The sequence below is a fragment of the Ornithorhynchus anatinus genome, chromosome 4, assembly GCF_004115215.2.
Source record: "Ornithorhynchus anatinus isolate Pmale09 chromosome 4, mOrnAna1.pri.v4, whole genome shotgun sequence".
Classification (NCBI taxonomy): Eukaryota; Metazoa; Chordata; class Mammalia; order Monotremata; family Ornithorhynchidae; genus Ornithorhynchus; species Ornithorhynchus anatinus.
This window is the reverse complement of record NC_041731.1, coordinates 39,945,197-39,967,608: the sequence shown is the minus strand read 5'-3', so window position 1 is coordinate 39,967,608 and position 22,412 is coordinate 39,945,197. Positions and strand designations below refer to the sequence as shown.

The following is a 22,412-nucleotide window of genomic DNA, read 5'->3' as shown; positions in this document are numbered from 1 at the left end:
GGGTGAAAAATACATTAATTTGGATTATAGGATGTAGATTGTATTCCAACGGGAAGACGATCTATAAAAACAAACCCTAACCAACACTTAAACACATTTAAATATAGTGGTGCTCCTCAGACAATAATTTTAAAGTTTATTTATTCATAAGTCAAATGCACTGCCAAAACATCTACTTTCAACAATATCACTGAATAAAAAATCTACACAAATGTTTAAATAGGCAGTCCATTGCATTTGAGCGCTAACTTTCCAATCTGCACTAAAAATATAGAAATTTCACTACTACTAAATCCACCACAATGGATTAGAATTGAGCTTCCTTCAAGAAAGCTACATTTATTTAGCCACCAAGCAAATGTATATTCTTTTAAGCTGAGATGTTTAGTTAAGAGCTGGGGGTCGGGGGTGGAGGGGGTGTCCCCTAAACTAGCCCAAGAGAAACAGAAAAAAGTAGAATTGTTCTAGAGAATAGCAAAAACCTTATTTTCTTTTTATTTAGCCAGAAAATGGTTTAAATTCTTGGCTTTACTTTGGGTTTCTTTTTAAGGTCTGGCCTAAGAAATATTTGGGGTTTTTATGCCACCTCTATTTCTGTCACTCATAAAAATGTACTTCAATCTTAATATTCATGTGACTGGTTGGCTCCATTCACACATTGAAAATGAATGCAATTTCCCAATGCATGTTAATATTGTTCACTGATTTCCAGCACACATGGCAAAAATCACATTTCTGATCAAATAATAACTGTGAAGGTTTTTTTTTTTTAAAGGAATGTGACAAGCACTGTGTTAATCAATGGGGTAGGTACTATATAAGTAGATTGAACTCAGCCTTCCTACACATAGGGTTCCCCAAATACGGGAGAGGGAGAAAATATATTCATCTCATTTTACAGTTGAGGAAACTACTTACTCTATTGTATTTTCCCAAGTGCTTAATACAACACTTTGCACCCAGTGAATACTCAATGAATACCACTGATTGACGAGCATAAAAAACCTATCTTCACAGTGCTATTTTCACCTTCCTAAATATTGCAATCGCTTCCAGTTCGGAAGCCTGACAATAATCTGTCTTATCTTGTATATGGGTCTGGAATTTATCAGCTTATCATAATAGAATACTTAGGCTTTCATAGTCTAGCAACAGTAAAAAACAAAATAAGCAGATACGATACTGATATTTATGCTATACACAGCATACTTTTTTCAAACATATTTAGGCAAAACTTAAACTTGCAATTTTTAACAAGTCAATAGTTTGGTTCACAAGATATTTTTTAAATTTTCAGTTTTCAAATGTGTGACTTTAGAAATTTAAAAAAAATACAAGAGGTATGCTGAGAAAATAGTCACCAAGAATACTATATTACAAAACAAAATTATTGATGCTCCTCCACCAAAGCAAGTTAGAGTTCCATGGCCGACTCAAACTCCAACCAGTACGCTACAAAAAATGGTCACTTGAGCTTTTGTCATCTCAAAATGTAATTTACAAATTTTTTTCAAAAGTCTTCTTTGTGAACTTTCCTTTTTCATTCCAGTCAATAGTTATATTTAGCTTTTTTGCTCCAATCTGAAAAATAAAACGATAAAAAGCGCAGGATAACTACGCATAGAGAAGTAAAGCAAATTTACTGTTTGCTTAGCTTTTAGTTTTCAACCACCTTTTTATTTTATCTTCCTATATTTCCACATCAATATGACACCTCCCCAAATCATGTCAAAGTCATTTTATCATTTATTTAAAACGGCAGGAAACATGCTGTTTATATGAATACCTAATTTACTTGTAAAATAGCCTCCACTGCTTAACTGCCACACTCAGATTTTTGAGGAGGAAAGGAAATGTTTTTGTGCCACCACTGTAAATAGTAATCGATCAATCAATAGTATTTATTGAGCATTTACTGTGTGCAGAGCACTGAACTAAGCACTTGGGAGAGTACATTGTTACAGAGTTGGCAGACACCTTGCCTGCCCACAATGAGCTCACAGTCTCAAGGGGGAGACCGACATCAATAAAAATGCATTATGGATACGCACATCAGTGCTGTGGGACTGAGAGAGGGGTGAATAAAAGGAGCAAATTAGGGTGACGCAGAACGGAGTGGGAGAAGAGGAAATGAGGGCTTAGTCAGGGAAGCCTTTTGGAGAAGTGCCTTCAATAAGGCTTTGAAGGTGGGGAGAGGAATTGTCTGTCAGATATGAAGAGACAGGTTGTGGGCGGTGGCAAGATAGCCGAGATCGAGGTACAGTGAGTAGACTGGCATTAGAGTGAAGTGTGTGGGCTGGGTTGTAATAGGAGAGCAGCAAGGTAAAGTAGGAGAGGGCAAGGTGATTGAGTGCTTTCAAGCCGACTCTGTTTGAAACAGAGGTGGATGGGCAACCAATGGAGGTTTTTGTGGAGTGGGGAAACATGGGCTGAATGTTTTTGTAGCAAAATGATCCAAGCAGCAGAGTGAAGTATGAACTGGAGTGGGGAGAGAAAAGAGGCAGGGAGATCAGCAAGGAGGCTGGTACTTGGTAAGTGCTTGGATCAGCATTGTAGCAGTTTGGAGGGAAAAGAAAGGGTGGATTTTAGTGACGTTGTGAAGGTTGAACTAAAAGGATTTAGTGATAGATTGAATATGTGGGTTGAGTGAGAGAGAAGAGTCATGGAGAATGCCAAGAAGGATGGTGGTGCTGCCTACAGTGACAGAAAAATCATGGGGAGGACAGGGTTTAGGGACAATGAGGAGTTCTGTTTTGGATATGTTAAGTTTGAGGTTTTGGCGGGACATCCAATTAGAGACGTCTTGAAGTAAGGAGGAAATGTGAGACTGCAGAGAGGGAGAGAGAGAAGGGGTCTCTGGCAAATGCAGGAAGGGAAGTGAGAATGGGACAGCCCAGCAGGTAGAAAACATACTTTCACTGAGATGCGTTCATGCTGGTAGTGGAGGAGAAAGGTGAGGATGCAAACATACGGTAGGGAGAAGCTGCGTGGTCTAGAGGAGACAGTATGGGCCTGGGAGTCAGGAGACATGAGTTCTAATCCATGTTCCACCACTTGCATGCTGCAGGATTTTGGACAAGCCACTTAACTTCCTTGTCTGTAAAATGGGGATTAAATACCTGTTCTCCCTCATCCTTAGACTGGGAGCCCCATGCGGGGTAACTGCTGCTTATAAGCAGCACTTGGGAGAATGCAGGATTAAGTGGATAAAACACTAGCCTGGGAGTCAGAGGATCTGGGTTTCAATGCCAGCTCTGTCACTTGCCTGCTTTGTGACCTTGAGTGGGTCACAACTTCTCTGAGCCTCAGTTACTTCATCTGTAAAACAGATTTGAAAACTGTGAGCTCCATGTGAGATATGGACTGAGTCCAACCTGATTAGCTTGTAGGTACCCCAGTGTTAGTGCTTATTATGTGCCAAGCAAATACCATTTAAAAAAAGAGAAATTCTCAAGTGCTCTTCCTCTTCCCCTCCTTTTTTTCTTGATTTGCTTCGCCTTCTTTTGCTAGACTTAATTCTTATATGACCGACATAATTGGCTCATATAATTGGCTCAATGTAACAAAAATGGTGTAAGTAAGCAGGGCAATTATGTGAGTAAATATGGTAATTCATAATGCTAGTGCATAAAGCAAACATGTGGAAATTTTGCAACTAAGACACTTCATTATGTAATCGTGGGGAATCTTCTGGCCACATGTATATTGGTGACGGAGGTAGTGAGATCTGAATTTGCCTCCTTATTTTTAACGATACCTAAAGGTAACGTCTCCATCTGTCAACCATTTATCTTTAATCCTCTCAATTCTCCGTCTCACTTTCTCGGTCTCTTTCTCCAGAAGAGGTCTCCCATCTGCTCCCAAAAATCCTACCCCTCTAGCTGTACCCTGGGCCCCACTCCTTCTACTGATTACCAACATTTCCTCCCATTTTCCTCCCTTACTGCCATCTTTAACTTCTAAGTCTGGGATGGCTCCTTCCCACATGCTCAGGTCTCTGATAGTTTCACAAAAGTCTTCTCTGAATATCCCTGTTCTCTCCAGGTATCTCCTCATCTTCCACCTCCCATTCCTGTCCAAACTTCTCTCCTCTTAGAACTGTAGCTTCTAAGGAGTGTGAATTATTATTATTATGATGGTATTTGTTAAGTGCTTTCTATGGGCACTGTTTTAAGCACTGGGGTAGATACAAAGGTAATCAGGTTGTCCCAGGTGGGGCTCAGAGTCTTAATCTCCATTTTACAGATGAGGTAACTAAGGCACAGAGAAGTAATAATGTTGGTATTTGTTAAGTGCTTACTATGTGCAGAGCACTGTTCTAAGCACTGGGGTAGACACAGGGGAATCAGGTTGTCCCACGTGGGGCTCACAGTCTTAATCCCCATTTTACAGATGAGGTAACTGAGGCCCAGAGAAGTTAAGTGACTTGCCCATAGTCACACAGCTGACAAGTGGCCGAGCCGGGATTTGAACCCATGACCTCTGACTCCAAAGCCCGGGCTCTTTCCACTGAGCCACGCTGAAGTGTCTTGCCCAAAGTCACACAGCTAAGTGGCAGAGCCAGGATTAGAACCCAGGGCCTCTGACTCCCAAGCCCTGGCTCTATCTACTAAACCATGCTGCTTTTCTAAATGAATGTGAATGTTAGGCTACAATCAACCATCCTGAGAACCCCAAATGCCAGCGATTGTACCTGGAGCATTTTCCTCCTATTCTGTGGCCATAAAGTAATCTTCTTAAGTCGTTCTGGAGACAATGTGATATAAGGCTGAATTACCACTCCAGGATCAATAGAAGTGCTTAAGGAGGAGCTGCAAAATATATACGGAGAAATAATTAATCAAAAAGCACAGGGTAAAAACAGTGTCAGCTCTAGCATATTCTAAACAGTAATTCTCAGTTGACAGAAGAAAACTTTACTGCATTGATAAAAAGGAAATCTGGCACTTCTGAGTAACCGTAGATTGCACGGATGGCCTTCTTTTCCAAGACAAAGAGTAGAGATATTTTGTTAAGCTTCTGGTGGGCAGGGAGCGTGTCTACTAACTCTGTTGTATCGTACTCTCCCAAGTGCTTAGTACAGTGCTCTAGACAAAGTAAGCACTCAATAAATATGATTTACTGATTGATTGTGGTTAAGCATCTAATACTCTGACCAGGCCCGAGGACATCTGTAAAACTGCGGGCAATGCCAGGCAAAATCTGATTGGGTAAACCCAGACAAACTTAATTCTAGTAGAATTTATACCGGGCCATCCAAATGAGCCAACTAGCTCGCTTTTCTATACCAAACTTTTCCCGAAGCAAGGATAATCCAGAATGAAAAGAGAATGAAATATACAAGTAGAGTGGCAGAGAGTTTTAACATCATTTGGAAGGGAGCAACTTCAAAAGATACTTCTACTGGCTTGCTCTACATCATGGATAGGACACAGCATAGTGAAAAGAGCACGGACCGGAGAGTCAAAAGACCTGCCTTCTAATCCCAGCTCTGCCACTTGTCCGTTGTGTGACCTTGGCTGAGTCACTTACTTTCTGTGTGCCTCCACCATCTCATTTGTAAAATAGGGACTGACTAACCTGATCACTCTTCCACTTAGACCACGAGCCCCACGTGCAATAGGGACCGTGTCTGATCTCCTTTATTAATATCCCCAGTGCTTAGTACATTGCTTGGCACATAGAAAGCACTTAAATACCACACTTATTATTACTATTATGGGGCTTGGTTTAAATTCTGATTGAGGCATAAGTGGGAGGGCTGATACTGAGATTATATAGAGCCCATGCCAAACCACAAGTAGCACAGCTTGAGCTCACAATTGCTTCATTTCAAAGTAACTGTGTCCACTAGATCAAAATAGGAAGTTAACAAATAATGTTAAAGACTAGAAGTGGTCTGAATACTAGGGGATTTAAAACCTATTATAGCAGCAGCACCACGATGAAGATGCTCCTGTTACTTCTTACCACAATTCAAAATGAATAGCTGCTTTTTTTCCCTAGAGCAATGTCTCAGTGGATTGTACTACAGAATGGGTAGAGAAGGGACTATTTCCTAAATTACATGCTAAGTAATATTTGATACTTGTTTATAACCCTTCCCTACTCCATCATAAAATCACTCAGTTTGTGTTTTCATCCAGGAGGTGTTAAGACATTTATTTTTCCCATAAGATTAAAAACTGTATTTGGAAAAGATGACTAAAATTGGCCCAGGATAAAGAAGCCTGGGGAAAATGAGCATGTTATAACCTTTAGCTAAGTTGCCAGTCAATTCAAGCAAACAAGCTTCCTTAAAGGGGAAGAAAAAAATCAATAATTTTATGATTTTCAAAAGGAATCAATCATATCTTTAAGCACATAATGTGTGCAGAGCACTGGCTTAAGCACTCAGGAGAGTAAAATATAAGAGAGTTGGTAGACATGTTCCTTGCCCATAACGAGCTTACAGCCTAGGAAGACAGACATTAATATGAATAAATTATGGATATGTACCTGTCATAGGGCTGAGGGAAGACTGAATAAAGAGAGAAAATCCAAGTTACAGGGCAACAGAGAAGGAAGTGGGAGACGAGGAAATGAGGGCCTAGTCAGGGAAGGAATTACATTATACAGAGCTGATAATAGATTATCCCATAAAAACATAGGGACAGAGAGATTGAAAAATCTACGTTCATGGTATTTACTGAGTGCTTACTGCATGCGGAACACTCACTAAGCACTTAGGAGAATATAATGGAGGTGATGGACACATTCTCTGCCCACAATGAGCCTACAGTCTAAAGGGGTAGAATATTTCCTAAAATACCCACAAAATGAAGCACCAGTATAATGTAGGAGCTGCTCAACAAGTAACACATTATTTCAAAGTAATAATCATTACATCCTAATCCAATTTTGCTTTAAAAAAAATTAACTATATTAATCTGAACTCTGAAAAGGTCCAACATTCTGCTCTTCAGCAAAATTATCTCAGCCATTATCAAATAGCCACTGCCTATCAAAATGGGAGCAATTTCACACAAGAATCAGTTTCCTTAACTCATCTAAAGAAGATTCAAGTTGTTTGGTTTCTTATACTTGGCCAAAAATGTGTAATATCCCTATTTCCATTGAAACTGGTTTGGTAGACTGAAAGATCCTGCAGGCCGGATTGGTTTAATCAGTCAATCAGTTGCATTTATCGAGTAGTTATGTGTGCAAAGCACTGAAGCAGGCACTTAATCAAAATGCCAAATCTGGTAACTTCCCATTCTTGTAACAACCAAGCTCTCCACACCCCCCGAGTTATTCACGATGGGCAAAACGACTGGTCTCATCTGAAGCATTCAGGAAGAACATACTCTCGTAGTTCTTTCATTGTTCAGCAACAGTTTCTACAAGTTGTGCTATATAAAGAGATGATAAATAATACTGAGGGCACCTGATTTGCTTCTTGGACACTGCAAAGCAACGTGAAATCAGTGAGCTACCGCAAAGAATCCATGTTTCGTATGTCTTACCTTTGATAATTAGAGACCTTCAGTAATGGGTTCATAAAGAAGTTTAAGTTTCAAATCAGCCTTGGGACTTAGCCAGTCAGTGATACAAAACTACATAAACTCTGCCTTATGGTTCAATGAGCAGTCCTCGGTTTATTAGTTTTATAAACTTATGAATTTATACCATTTCTTATATACAAACCAAACAGTTTTTGTTTTAATTTAAAAAGTGCTGTTTAAAAATTAAATGAAGTTGAAAGCACAAATCACATGGGATTGCATTTTACCTGGAAGCACTTAAGTGAACTAATATGTTACAAAACACACATTCACTAATCAAAACCTTAGACAGAGACCGAAACCTTAAAGGTGGCTTTTACTGCAACTCTGAACTGAAGAGACGGTAAACACAGTTTTTACAGACAATATAGTGTTTCCACATTTGGGTATAAAAATGAATTACAGCTTTTCATGGAAAAAAGAACCTAGTTAAAAAACCGATCTAAATTTTAAAATACCAATTCATAACTAAGGGCAAAACATTCTTCTAGATACATCATTGCAAAGTTAGTTAGGTGCAGCTAAAAAGTTTAAAACAAAACATTTTGTTTTTCCTCTTCAAAAATCCGATCAGACCATAAAAAGTCTGTTGAATGTTGTAAAGTTGTACTACCCAGCAGCACTTACACCCAGACAAAAGAAGGCTGTATACAAGCTGCCATTTTTTTCCCTTTATAATAACCATAGAATTAATGGCACTCTATGCCACTACAGAGTACTGTCACATCAGAGACCATGCGATGCAACACTGAAGATATCCTTGACAACATCTGTCCCATTACGGACAACAGCTGCCGGCCTTACTGAAATGGCTCAAGGCGGTCTTCTATCAGGAAAATGGGGAGAAGGCCGATACCATTTCAATGTAAAGCGGGAAAATAAATCAAATATTGAGTACAGGGAATACGAGCTAATCTGTTCACCTCTGATGGAAACAGAGGTAACCGTTACATAAAAATGGTGGAATGATTTGGGGACTGAAATGTGTTCACTCAAACAAGTACCCCGAGAAAACTGAGAAGGCACTGACTACCTTCTTCACAAATTCTAAACAGGGCTTACTCTATTGCACACACCAGCAATGAGGGAAAAAAAACCAAAACTGAACATATACATCTTCTTCATCTTACGCAACCGTTGTTAAAAATGAACAAAGTGGCTCAAAAAACTTAATTTAGTAGGACACAAATCTTTTTTATAATTGCACAGTAACTAGACAACGATAGATGTTTTTTGCCTTGTAGACCTCAGAACTATGTAATGTATAGTACATTGGATGCTGTCGTTAAAATAACCATTCTAGAGATTTCTACATGCAGAAGCAAATAGCCCATTCAAATTGCCCATTTGCAGTTGTGCTTTGAAGCATTTACTGATCTCAAAATCCTAATGAGATGTTTTTAGAAAACACGCTTTTGGGGTCAGTCGAGCCCGGGCTTAGTAAGAGGGGATGCCTTAAAAGCGTGTTCTCTTCTGGATGGAAATTGCTTGGAGAGTGATTGTCCTAAACACAGCACCTCTTCTATGAAACACGTGAATTGGCTATCATTTTAAAGATCCCTAGTGTTATCGCTTTTATGTTTTAAGCATTTTCAAGCATCTGAGATTATTGACTGGCAAATGACCAAATGCTCAATCTGTTAAAAAGTCCTCTTTCGCCCTGGCAGTGATGTAATTACCAGGACACCATCTCACCGTTGCTAATTATACGGCGCCTACCGAACATCGCAGTTGCGCTGTCTATAAAACGAACTATTATTTAAAAATAGTTTTGTTAAAGCACTTTAAATAATTTACAAAATTCTACAAAACTTACATTTATCCAGGGAGCGCCTGTTAAATAGCACTGATTCTATAAGTATACATATTTACACAGAAACTGAAGAGCAGAATCTACCAATGGATAGTTTTCCCTTTTCAGTTCCAGTTTCACTCACGCCGAGTTAATTTTTCTAAAACGTTTGGTGTAAAACTACGAAAAAGCGTACTTACAAATTTGGGCTCTTTCCCTTCGCTAATGCACTTCTGCATTCCTCTACAGGTGTGTCACTAAATTCACTGGAATCTGTCTCTACATCATGGTCTGGATCACTTTGGGAATCGGCCCATCTACTTCTGAAATCTAAGGTTTTTCCTTCAGAGCACGAGTTTCTTATTTCATGCCGATTCAGCCCTGCTTGGACGTTACTGTTCTGCCAAGGCCCGCCTTCCTTCTGGAGGGTCAAATTTGATCTTTCATGCTTTATTGGGCCTGGGCTCACTTTGTTCCTTCTTACTGCTGGGCTGGACGGTACTAGCACTGGAGTGCCCCGATAGGAATCGAAAAAACTGGCTCGTTTGCCTCTCCAGGAAGCACTTTCTCCAAAATTAAAAAGCTGAGTCTGAATCTGAGCAGGCCTCGCCTCTGCTTTTAAACAGGCTGCAGCTAACGGTAGATTTGGCTTTGTTTTTATTGCAGGCGTCACAGGACACTTTACCTGTGTCTTTATTCCTTTCTCTTCCTCACGCCCCAGCCTCCCTGTCCTCACCGTTTCTCTACCTTCACGGTCAAGGGCAGTGGAGCCACGGAGCACTGCCTGGTGGATTAAATCATTCCGTCCAAGTTGCCTGTGGCTCAGAAACAAATTTGGTTCCCTTTTAAGACCAGACACTTGATCAGCTGCACACACGCTAGGCAATTTTAGCTGAAAACTGCTATCTTTTCCTGAACTGGTGAAAGCACTGATACAATTCTGCAACTGACTGACGTCCCTTTCAACACTGGTGGATTTGGGACTTTTCTGACTTTGGTCTCTATTGTATATGTGCTTCCTACCTATTGGTGCTTCTTTTACAGACATCTGGCCAGTGCTATTTTTAGTAGGCACTGTCTCACATTTTGCTTTTAAAGACAAAGTAGAATGGAGGTAGACAGTCTCGGTACAGGATGTACTTTTCCCACCATCATGTGAGGGGTTTATTGCACTTTGCATTACAGTTCTTGCTGAGTTTTTCAGTCCCCCAGCTGGCTGAGAGGCCGTTTTACTCCTCTGACTTTGATGTGATGACAAAGTAGCCGGATGCTCCAGCGAACGAGCCATCTCCGAATGAGAGATACCCACTGAACCAAAGCTTGGCACGTTACCCACTGGACCCTCTGAGCAGTGCAGGGAGTCTTTGGCCTTTTCTGCCAAAAATTTTCGAATTTCTTGCTCGATGCTATCATCGCTATCAATTGTGCTGCTGTCATCTGACAATGAGACGGTGCTTAGCGCGGAGTGCTGATTTTCGCTAGCTTCCAAACCATCTGTAACCCAAACTGGTTTGGCCTCAGGTTGTTTTTTGACTTGGAATGAAAACTGGACATTATTTTCTGACCGGCTCTTACAAGTGTTCAGAGTAGGCTTTTTCACTGTGTTCTCCATGTTGTCTTTTTTTGATCTCGAGAGGCAGCTCTTCAGCACACTGGGATGGTTGTCTTTCCAGTCTCTTTGGAAGCTATCAAGTTTGTCCAAAAACAGTGTTTCGGTGCCACTAAACCTGACCTTCTTCTTGCAGGGGGTTTTGTGGTCCTTGGGCTTTTTCTTTAGTTTTCGCTTTGATCGCAAAAGATCCTTAATTGCAGTATCCAGGTCCTCATCACTGTCCAATGAACTGCTTTTGTCCTCAGTTCCGGACCTTTCTGGTTCCACATTTCTCCCCCGACCTGCCCTACCACAGACCTGCGATAAACCGTGCCTCAGATCTAAGGTCACGTGCTTATCGATCAGTCCAACTAATTCTGAAGAGAGAAGCTGACACCTGGAGGCATCAGCACAACTTTCTGCTTCACGGGGTCTACACTCTCTGCTCCACTGAGGGTTTTCTTGGCACAGGAGAATTTTTCCTTTACTACAGTCAGCCTCCTGGGGCCTTTCTTTCTCCAACTCCTTAGGGGTTTTCTGTGTCAACTGTTTCGCTGTTTTCTTTTCCCCTTTAAGTTTTTTTTTGTGACTCAGTGATAATTTCAGCGTGTTGGTGAGAGAAGCCTCATCGACCCCAGTCTGGTTATTGCTTCCAGGCAACAGTGGATCCTGAACAGACTGGGAGAGGTTCTGAGGCTTTGCCAACAGACTTTCTGATTGGGCCTTGAGGGCCAGAAAGGTTCTGATTTCTTGCTCTATGCTATCGTCGCTGTCCACTGAGCTGTCGTCACTGACAGGGCAGGAAGGCACGCTTTGGGAACCGAGGACAGGGTTGGCGGAAGGTGGCCTGTCGCCGCTTTCCACAGGGGATGGCATGATGGTTTTGGAAATGTCGAGAATAGCTTCTGCGCACATTAATTCAGCGGATGATTCGGCTCGGCAGGAGACCTGGGTTGTAAACTCACATTTGGCGATTCTGTTCACTAGAGGGGTAGAAACTTTGGTTTCTTTCAGTGGCTTCAAGAGTTTGTTTGGGCCGTTGCTTCCCTGGCCCGATTCTGTAACTTTCGTAGTAACCCTCTTCCTTTTGCTCCGTAATGGTCTGTTACGGTTTTCTGGCAAGGCACTTTTTGGGGAACCCACCGAGAAGCTGTCGGGAAATGTCACCCTACTCTCTGGCTGGGGCTGGGCATCCTGCAATAGGCCACAGTCCACTGTTAGATTGGCGGCCTTCCTTGTTTTCTCCAACTGGTAGAGCTGGATGGCTTCCTCGATGCCATCATCGCTACTGGAGTCGGAGGGATCATTCCCTAAAGCTAGACTTTTGGTTCTTTGTCCCCTTCGAGTTGCCCAGAGACCGCTCTTACCTTCGTTTTTATTCGGAGCTGTTTCCTTGGGGCGGCAAGGGGCTCCTGGCTTTAAAGGTAACCCATCTGCTTGACTCAAGTTTTCAGGTTCTGCACTGACTTTAGATTTCAAGTCCTTGGTCTGAACAGTTTTCTCCAATTCCGCGGGTAGTCCGACTGTGAGACTGTAGTCTTGCTTCCAAGCCTGGCGACGCGGTTTGCCGGTTGATTCTTTGCTTGATTTAAAAGCCGATTTCACGGGGGTCTCCTTCTTCTCTGGTTTCCGATTCACCGGGTCATCGTGCTTGTGGATTTCCCTTTGTCTCTTCTGATTTAAAAACTGTTCGATTTCGGCTTGGATGCTCTGTTCGAAAGAGTCGTCGCTACTCACGCTAAGAGGAGAGACAGACCTCAGCTGGTCATCGACTTCCAAGTGGTTGCGTATGAAGCTTTCTGAGACCACGCCTGCTTTAAACTTCACAGAGAGTAAGCCGGAAGTCACGTTTTTCTGGGAGAGGTCTGGTTTGCACCTGCTCTCCCCACCTGTAGTACCTGAATGCTCTGTCTCGCTTGCCGAAGACTGGATGGTGTGGCTCTTCTCTTTCAAGTACTCCTGAATGGCTTCCTCTATATCCCGGTCCACAGAATCATCACTATCCGAATCCAAAACCAGGGGCCCAAATTCAGAAATCCCTTCCTCCTCTGGGCCGTCAAAGTCGGCGGAGCAACGATGGTACTCTTTACGTGCCAGAGCATTGGCTGCAGGTCTGGCACCACCGCGCTGATCTACCTTTTGATTCTTCTGCATAATATACTCATTGTTCATGCCCAAGGAAGTCTCCTCGCTTTGCAGGTTGTTTATGATCATCTGAACTTTCGCGCTTACAGATGCTCTGGCAATATCATCTTCAGATTCCGAGAAGCACGCCGGAAATCTAAAACTTCCTGGCTGTCCAAAAGACTCCCATTTCGATTGCAGAGCAACCACAGGAGACGCATTCATTAGAAACATTCTAGCAGTCAGTGATGGAGTGTGCGAAGGAATAATTGTTTGCATTAGCTCCACATCCTGAAAAGAAACGAATGAAAAGATACATAAAATGAACAAGATGAAACCAGTAATTAGATGCAAACCAGCATAGGATATTTTTCACCTTTAATTTTCACTTACGTTAGACTGTGAGCATGTTTTGGGCAGGGAAAATGTCTGCTAATTCTATTGTACTCTCCCAAGCGCTTAATACCGTGAGCTCTGCACAGAGTAAAGCACTCAATAAATACGATTGATGAATGTAATTTAAATACCACAACGGGCCAGCAACTCACAAATCGCTTCTTGAAAACTATTCAGGGGTGTTCTCAGTAAGAAGTGTAAAACTGACCCCGTGGTCTCTTGTCCTAGAAATTTGTTTAACAGATTTGAGCCAAGCCACTATCCTGTCTCTTCTGTTCAGAAGGTGGTGGGTACCAACACTGCAAGATACCATATTAACTGTTGTTTCCGCCGCTAAAATCCACCCTTTCTCCTCCATCCAAACTGCTACCATGCTCACCCAAGGACTTTTCCCATCATTCCTCGATTACTGTATCAGCCTCCTTGCTGACCTCTCTGCCTCTTTATCTCTACCCACTTCAGTCCATGCTTTACTGCTGCCAGGATCATTTTTCTTCAAAAACCTTCAGGCCATGTCACCTCACTCCTCAAGAAACCGCAATGAATACCCATCCACCTCTGCACCAAATAAAAACTCCTCACCATTGCCTTTAAAGCACTCAGTCACCTTGCCCCTTCCTACTTCATCTCATTACTCTCCTACTACAACCCAGATGGCATACTCTGCTCCTCTAATGCTAACTTTTTCGCTGTACCTCCAACTCGTCGCCGACCTCTCGCCCACGTCCTACCTCTGGCCTGGAACGTTCTCCCTCTTCACATCCGACAGATAATTCTTCTCTCCCCCTTCATAGCCTTAATGAAGGCACATCTCCAAGACCGCCTTTCCTCTTCTCCCTCTCCCTTCTGTGTGGCCCTAACTTGCTCCCTTCATTCATCCCACCCCCTCAGCCTCACAGCACTTTAGTACATTTCTGTAATCTATTTATTTATTTTGCATTAATGTCTGTCTCCCCCTCTAGATTGTCAAGTCGTTGTGGGGTGGGAATGTGTCCGCTTATTGTTATATTGTACCCTCCCAAGTATTTGGTAAAGCCCTCTGCATACAATAAATGCTCAATAAATACAATTGAATGAGTGAATGAATGCTTCTGCGGAACAGTTAGGGTTGCCTTTGGCAATAGTTTTGGCCGGTCTGTTCAGGACATAATTTGAAGGGAAAGGCCCTCTGACTATATAAAAAGATCAATAATGAAATAACTGTTCTATAGAATAATCAAGGAAAGAAGGCATCAATGTGTGTTTTACCTAATACTGGATGGTCAATTTTAAATGCATGTAATGTGTACAGAATAGGACACACAGTAAAACACTAATCAATTTACCAGTGGTATTTATTGAGCACTTGTGTGCAGAGCACTGAATAATCACCTGGGAGAGCACCATACAGTTGGCAGACATGGCCCCTGCCCACAAGAGAAGCAGCATGGCCTAGGGAAAACTGCTCTGTGACCTTGGTCAAGACCCTTAATTTTTCTGTGCCTCAATTACCTCATCGGTAAAATGAGGATTGACTCCCCTTCCCTCTAATTTGGATGGTGAACCCCATGTGGGACAGGGACTGGGTCCAACGTGATTAACTTATATCTACTCCAGCGCTCAAAACAGTGCTTGACACATAGTAAACGCTTAACAAAAAAGCTTTAAAAAAACAAAAACAGGGATCTCACAGTCTAATAAAAATAAAACATTTCAACTCTTTCCATTATATAACCTAGAGTTTTCCAGGCACAAAATAGCCTTTCCCTCTAAAAGGACACAGTATATCATCTCTCTAAATGTCTTGTGGTAGAATCATGGAGAAATCCTTCGAAAGCCAACAAATTCTTAATAAGTAGCAGATGCCAAAAGAAAATTACAGTTAAAGTAGATCTATACCCTAAGTGTGAAACTATAATGGAACTATTTAAATGCAATTATGTCAAAAAGGCTTTGTCCAGGATCTAATTTTTAAAAATCGGAAAGAAGGCTTTCATTTTAAAATGCTGGCTACACCTGTTCTTAAACTCACCATGTCTACCCTTTCCCTCTTTTGATATTGGTCACAAATGTTCCTGTCCTTTTAGCTATTTCCCTTAGGAAGGCAAAAACCTCCCCCCAAAAAACGCTTAAAATTTACTCATTTACATAGACGAGACACCTGTGGAGATCAGTCTTGTTCCCTACACAAAAGGGTCTACAGCCTCTTCCAAAGCGGTCGCTGAACCTTTATGAACAATGTGTCACAACACAATGGTTACATCTCACATTTAGCATTTTATTAATGAATTTTTAGGCTCTGGAAATGGAACAAATCAAAAAAAATTCACTAAGAAATTAATGTTAATCTTATTCCCCATCAGAATCGGGCTGGGGTCTGCCGAGACACCAGAAGCCCCTAATGAGGTCTCACAAGCAATTGTCTGTGGCCTTGGACTCCAAAAAAGTGCTTTGGTTTGAAACTAACACGATTCAGTTTTGGAGTGAACCTCCACTTGACTAGAAAAGTTGACAGTTATTGCCAAACACAAATCTCTTTAGAGAATGTGACCAATTAAGACTTAAAGAATACACTCATTTTGCAAGGCCCTATTTTGGGAGTGAACTTCCTCACATTAAGCCGCAGGAAAATTTCCCTTTGAAAAGATATGACAAGGAAGATTCACTTGGGGAGCGAGGGGGAACAAAATTAAGTTTCCGTCACATAGCAAACAACAGTTGCTACAGAAAAGTGGGAGTCTTCTCCACCCAAAGAACCCGGCCCTCCGTGACCCGCTTTAGGGGAAACACTATCATTTTGTAACGTGAGTTTAAACTTTTATCATGCCTGAGTCCAATGCGTGCAGTTTTCTAAACCGTCGCAAAGCTTTAAAAACCCACCAAAGGAAGTTTCCACGCACACTGTCCTTGTAGTTTAAACAGACTTTAAACATTAAATGAATCATTTCTAAAAACTGTCACACAACTACTTGGTACGCATGGGGCTTTTTCTGCGATGAAGCTAAAAGAATGGGTTTAGCCAAAACATCTACCCTGAGTGTGCTTGACTTGGGCTTAAAATGCAGGCCTCGCTGTGAATGCACACAACGCCCGTGCCAAAGCAGCAGTTAAAAGAAAGCAACAGCTGCAAACCAGGAAAGAGAAATTCTAACAAGGGAAAATAAAGCTCCTTAATCTCCTTTCAGCTCAGGTACTGCAGTAGAAAATTCTTCCTGGATAAAGCAAACAAGAAAAGGCAGGGTAGGATAAACTGCATAATGAAAAAAAAAATGTCCATTACAGTTCAATTTAGCAAACTGGCCAAACGGGACTTTCACCCCCTTAGAGTCCCCCACTTTCCACAGCCTTAGGGTTGGGGGATAGATTCATTCATTAGGAGTCAGGTCTACCTTTTTTACTCTGGCTCCCGTCTAGCTGGGTTTTGAAGGCAATTCCTGCTTTCCTTAGGGGAAAAGTTTTATCCTGAAGATGGGAGGAGGGGAAGTTCCTAAAATGTGGCACTTCTTCACCTGCTCCTGCCCTCTGATTGAGGCCCGGGATGAACTAATTCATTCATTCATTCAATAGTATTTATTGAGCGCTTACTATGTGCAGAGCACTCTACTAAGCGCTTGGAATGTACAATTCGGCAACAGATAGAGACAATCCCTGCCCATTGGCGGGCTCGCAGTCTAAACGGGGGAGACAGACAGCAAAGCAAGACAGAACAGAACAAGACAACATTATCAAGATAAATAGAATCAAAGAGATGTACACCTCATTAACAAAATAAATAGGGTAATAAATAATATATACAAATGAGCACGGTGCTGAGGGGAGGGGAAGGGGGAAGAGCAGAGGGTGGGGAGGAGGGGGAGCAGAGGGAAAGGGGGGCTCAGTCTGGGAACTCCTCCTGGAGGAGGTGAACTCTAATTGAGGCGAGTCCTTGTCCTGGCCCTGTGTGTGTCCCCGTGGGTGAGTGGGTGACCGGCGGGCGATCCGCTGGCCCAGGCCGGGGGCACTTCCCGGGTCCCGGGGGATGCTGCCCTCACGGACCCCCACCGTCTCCCTGTGGAGGAGCAGTGTGGCTCAGTGGAAAGAGCCCGGGCCTGGGAGTCTGAGGCCGGGGGTTCTAATTCCGACTCCGCTACTTGTTTGCTAAGTGATCTGGAGCAAGCTACTTAACTTCTCAGTGCTTCAGTTTCCTCATCTGTAAAACAGATGAAGACCGTGAGCCCCCACGTGGGACACCCTGATGACCTTGTATCTACTCCTGTGCTTAGAACAGTGCTTGGCACATAGTAAGCGCTTAGCAAGCACCATTATGATTACTATTATTATTCCACCCGGTGTGGGTTTCTAATTAACGATGGTACTTGTTAAGCGGTTACTATGGGCCCATCACTGTTCTAAGTGCTGCGACAGATACAAGGTGATCAGGATGTCCCACGTTAGGGCTCCCAGTCTTTATCCCCATTTCCCAGATGAGGGAACTGAGGCCCAGAGAAGTGAAGTGACTTACCCAAAGTCACACAGCTGACCAGCGGCGGAGCCGGGATTAGAACCCACGACCTCCGACTCCCAAGCCCGGGCTCTTGCCATTAAACCACGCTGCGTCTCCAGACTGTGAGCCCGTTGTTGGGCAGGGACTGTCTCTGTTGCTGAATTGTACTTTCCGAGCGCTTAGTACGGTGCTCCGCACCCAGTAAGCGCTCAGTAAATAGGACTGAATGAATGAATGGGTGCGGGATGGTGAAGGGGATGCCCAGCTCAGCCGTAGCCCCGAGGAGACCCTCCGGCTGGTCCCCACCGGCCCCGAGAGCAGACCTCGGGCTGCTCCCCTTCTCGATCCGGGGCAAGGGACCCCCGGGGGCTAATTAGCCCCCAACCCCCGGGGAGGGGGAATGTCCTCGTTGGAGTGCAGCGTGGCTCAGTGGAAAGAGCCCGGGTTTGGGAGTCAGAGGTCGTGGATTCTAATCCCTGTCCCGCCACTTGTCAGCTGTGTGACCCTGGGCAAGTCACTTCACTGGGCCTCAGCGACCTCATCTGTAAAATGGGGATTAAGACTGTGAGCCCCAAGGGAGACAACCTGATTATGTTATATTCCGCCCAGCCCAGCGCTTAGAACAGTGCTTGGCACATAGTAAGCACTTAACAAATGCCACTACTATTATTCTTATTGGAGAGGAGCCCCCCGTGCAACTCCCCATTCCGCAGCAGGGAAGGGGAAGGGGGGGAGGGTGATGCCCCCCAGGACAATTAGCGGTAGCACCGGGAGGCACCCGCCGATAGTCCCGACATAATAATAACAATAATAATAATGATGGTATTTATTAATCGCTTACCAAGTGCCAGGCACTGTTCTAAGCGCTGGGGTAGATCAAGGTCATCAGGTTGTCCCCTATGGGGCTCCCAGGCTTCATCCCCATTTTACAGACGAGGTCACTGAAGCCCAGAGCAGTGAAGCGACTTGCCCCAAGTCACCCAGCTGCCGAGCGGCGGAGCCGGGATTAGAACCCACGACCCCCAAGCCCAGGCTCTTGCCACTGAGCCGTGCTGCTTCTCACAGTGCTTCTCATAAACGCTGTGGGGCTGGGAGGGGGTAGAGATGAATCTATGATTCTATTGATCTTGATGGTATTGATGCCTACTTGTTTTGTTTTGTGGCCTGTCCCCCTTTTCTAGACCGTGAGCCCGTCGTTGGGCAGGGATGGTCTCTCTCTGTTGCCCAACTGTCCAGTGCAAGCGCTCAGTCCAGTGCTCTGCACCCAGTAAGCGCTCAATCAATACGATGGAATGAATGAATCTATGATTCTATTTATATTGTTGCTATTGATGCCTGACTACTTGCTTTGTGGCCTCTCTCCCCTCCTTCTAGAGCGTGAGCCCGTCACGGGGCGGGGATGGTCTCTCTCTGTTGCCCAACTTTCCAGTCCAAGCGCTCAGTCCAGTGCTCTGCACCCAGCAAGCGTCTTTTAGACCGTGAGCCCGTTGTTGGGCGGCGTTGGTCTCTCTCTGTTGCCCAACTGTACAGTCCAGGGCTGTGCACATAGCACTCAATCAATACGATTGAATGAATGAATCTATGATTCTATTGATCTTGATTGTATTGATGCCTACCTGCTTTGCTTTGTGGCCTGCCCTCTCCCCAGCTTCTAGACTGTGAGCCCATCACTGGGCAGGGATGCTCTTTCTCTGTGGCCCAACTGTACATTGCAAGCGCTTAGTCCAGTGCTCTGCACGTAGTAAGCGTCTTTTACACTGTGAGCCTGCTGTTGGGCAGAGATTGTCTCTATTTGTTGCTGAACTGTCCGGTCCAAGGGTTCAGCCCAGTGCTCTGCACCCAGCAAGCGTCTTTTAGACTGCGAGCCCGTCCTTGGGCGGGGATGGTCTCTCTCTGTTGCCCAACTGTGCAGTCCAAGGGCTCAGCCCAGTGCCGTGCACCTAGTAAGCGCTCAATCAATACGATGAAATGATCAAATCTACGATTCTATTGATCTTGATGGTATTGATGCCTGTCTACTTGTTTTGCTTTGGTGTCTGTCTCCCCCTTTTAGACCATGAGCCCGTCGTGGGGCAGGGAGGGTCTCTCTCCGCTGCCCAACTGTGCAGTGCAAGCGCTCAGCCCAGTGCCGTGCACCTAGTAAGCGCTCAATCAATACGATGGAATGATCAAATCTACGATTCTATCGATCTTGATGGTATTGATGCCTGTCTACTTATTTTGCTTTGGTGTCTGTCTCCCCCTTTTAGACCGTGAGCCCGTGGTGGGGCGGGGATGGTCTCTCTCTGTTGCCCAACTGTGCAGTCCAAGGGCTCAGCCCAGTGCTGTGAACCTAGTAAGCGCTCAATCAATACGATGGAATGATCAAATCTACGATTCTATCGATCTTGATGGTATTGATGCCTGTCTACTTATTTTGCTTTGGTGTCTGTCTCCCCCTTTTAGACCGTGAGCCCGTGGTGGGGCGGGGAGGGTCTCTCTCTGTTGCCCAACTGTGCAGTCCAAGTGCTCAGCCCAGTGCTGTGCACCTAGTGAGCACTCAATCAATACGATGGAATGAACCAATCTATGATTCTATCGATCTCGATAGCATCTGACCCCTGACAACTTGTTTTGCTTTGCTGTCTCCCCCTTTTAGACCGTGAGCCCATGGTGGGGCGGGGAGGGTCTCTCTCTGTTGCCCAACTGTGCAGTGCAAGCGCTCAGCCCAGTGCTGTGCACCTAGTAAGCGCTCAATCAATATGATAGAATGATCAAATCTACGATTCTATCGATCTTGATAGCATCTGACCCCTGACAACTTGTTTTGCTTTGTTGTCTGTCTCCCCCTTTTAGACTGTGAGCCCGTGGTGGGGCGGGGAGGGTCTCTCTCTGTTGCCCAACTGTGCAGTGCAAGCGCTCAGCCCAGTGCCGTGCACCTAGTGAGCGCTCAATCAATACTCTGGACTGAACCAATCTACGATTCTATCGATCTCGATGGCATCTGACCCCTGACAACTTGTTTTGCTTTGCTGTCTCCCCCTTTTAGACCCGGAGCCCGTGGTGGGGCGGGGAGGGTCTCTCTCTGTTGCCCAAGTGTGCAGTGCAAGCGCTCAGCCCAGTGCTGTGCAGCCAGCAGGCGTCTTGGAGACTGCGAGCCCGTTGCCAGCGCTCAGCCCAGTGCTCTGCACCCTGCGCTCCATCAAGACGGGCTGCACGGCTCAAGAGCCACCCATCGATCTTGATGGTCTGGCCGCTTGCTTGGATCCGTGGCCCGTCCGGCCCCCGCTCACCTGCGCGTTGCAGCTCCGGACGGACGGACGGACGAGGCCCGACGAGGCCGAGCCGGGGCCGCTCCCTCCGCTCCGCTCCGCTCCGCTCCGCTCCGGCCGCTCCGCGCTCCGGGCTTTCCGGGCTCCCCTCGCCCCCGGGGAGGCGCGCCCCCGCCGCGCGCGCGCGCCCCCTCCCTCTCCCCCCTCTCCCCTCCCGCCCGGGCGGGACTGCGCGTGCGCGCGACCCCGAGGGCCGCCCTGTGGGTCAATCTCTGCGCGCGCGTCTGGTGGGCGTGCGCCTGCGCGCGGGAGTGAGTGTGTGTGTGTGTGTGTGGGTGGGTGTGCGCGCGTGTGTGCGCCTGCGCGAGGCTTTCGGGGCTCAGACTTAAGAGGCCGGAGCGGCCCGCTTGAGGTTCCAGCCCCCAGGGGGAGGGGGATTGTTCGGGGCGGCCCTTCGCACTCCGCACCCCCCCCCCCCCAAATCCTCTAAGTATCCAGTCCATCCCTCCCTCCCTCCCTCCCTCCATCTTTCCCTCGCTCCCTCCCTCCGTCCATCCTTCCCTCCCTCCCTCCATCCCTCCCTTCATCCATCCTGCTTCCCTCCCTCCCTCCATCCATTCCTCCCTCCCTTCATCCAACCCTTCCTCCCTCCCTCCATCCCTCCCTCCCTCCTTCCCACTCTCCCTCCCACTCTCCCTCCCACTCTCCCTCCCTCCATCCACCCCTCCTTCCATCCCTCCATCCCTTCCTCTATCCCTCCCTCCCTCCTTCCCTCCCTCCATCCCTCCACCCTTCCCTCCATCCCTCCACCCTTCCCTCCATCCCTCCACCCTTCCCTCCATCCCTCCCTCCCACTCTCCCTCCCTTCCTGCCTCCCTCCCTCCCTCCCTCCCTCCATCCCTCCCCTCCATCCCTTCCTCCATCCATCCCTCCCCTCCATCCCTTCCTCTATCTTTCCCTCCCTTCTTCCCTCCAACCCTCCCTCCATCTCTCCATCCCTCCTTCCATCGTATTTTTTCAAGCCCGGTTCCACCCCCTCTCTGCTGGGTGACCTCGGGCAAGTCGTTTCACTTCTCTGAGCCTCAACTACCCCCTCTGGAAAATGAGGATGGAGACTGTGAGGCCCCACGTGGGGCAGGGACGGTGGGGGTCCAAATGGATTTGCGTTGACAATCACACCCCCTCCAACAACCTCCCCTTCAAAGCCCTACTGGAGGCTCACCTCCTCCAAGAGGCCTTCACAGATTAAGCC

The 22,412-nt window shown here is 45.5% G+C and overlaps 1 protein-coding gene across 1 annotated transcript; it reads right to left on the bottom strand.

The window, feature by feature from the left end:
• Positions 1–62: 62 nt before the first annotated feature.
• On the bottom strand, positions 63–21,256 carry PPP1R26 (protein phosphatase 1 regulatory subunit 26). The gene is made up of 4 exons (XM_029062642.1): positions 21,182–21,256; positions 9,537–13,342; positions 4,694–4,811; positions 63–1,581 (listed from the first exon to the last, which is right to left on the bottom strand). The coding sequence occupies exons 2-4, from the start codon at positions 13,328–13,330 to the stop codon at positions 1,498–1,500; spliced, it is 3,996 nt and encodes a 1,331-aa protein (XP_028918475.1). The 5' UTR covers positions 13,331–13,342; positions 21,182–21,256; the 3' UTR covers positions 63–1,497.
• Positions 21,257–22,412: the final 1,156 nt, after the last annotated feature.

Excerpts from the sequence above, each read along its gene's own strand:
- PPP1R26 (XM_029062642.1), bottom strand. The coding sequence starts at position 13,330 with ATGCAAACAATTATTCCTTCGCACACTCCATCACTGACTGCTAGAATG. Across the intron at positions 4,812-9,536 it reads AAGGGAAAGAGCCCAAATTT|CTCCTCCTTAAGCACTTCTA; the intron begins GTAAGTACGCTT and ends TATATTTTGCAG. Across the intron at positions 1,582-4,693 it reads ATAGGAGGAAAATGCTCCAG|ATTGGAGCAAAAAAGCTAAA; the intron begins GTACAATCGCTG and ends TTTATTTTTCAG.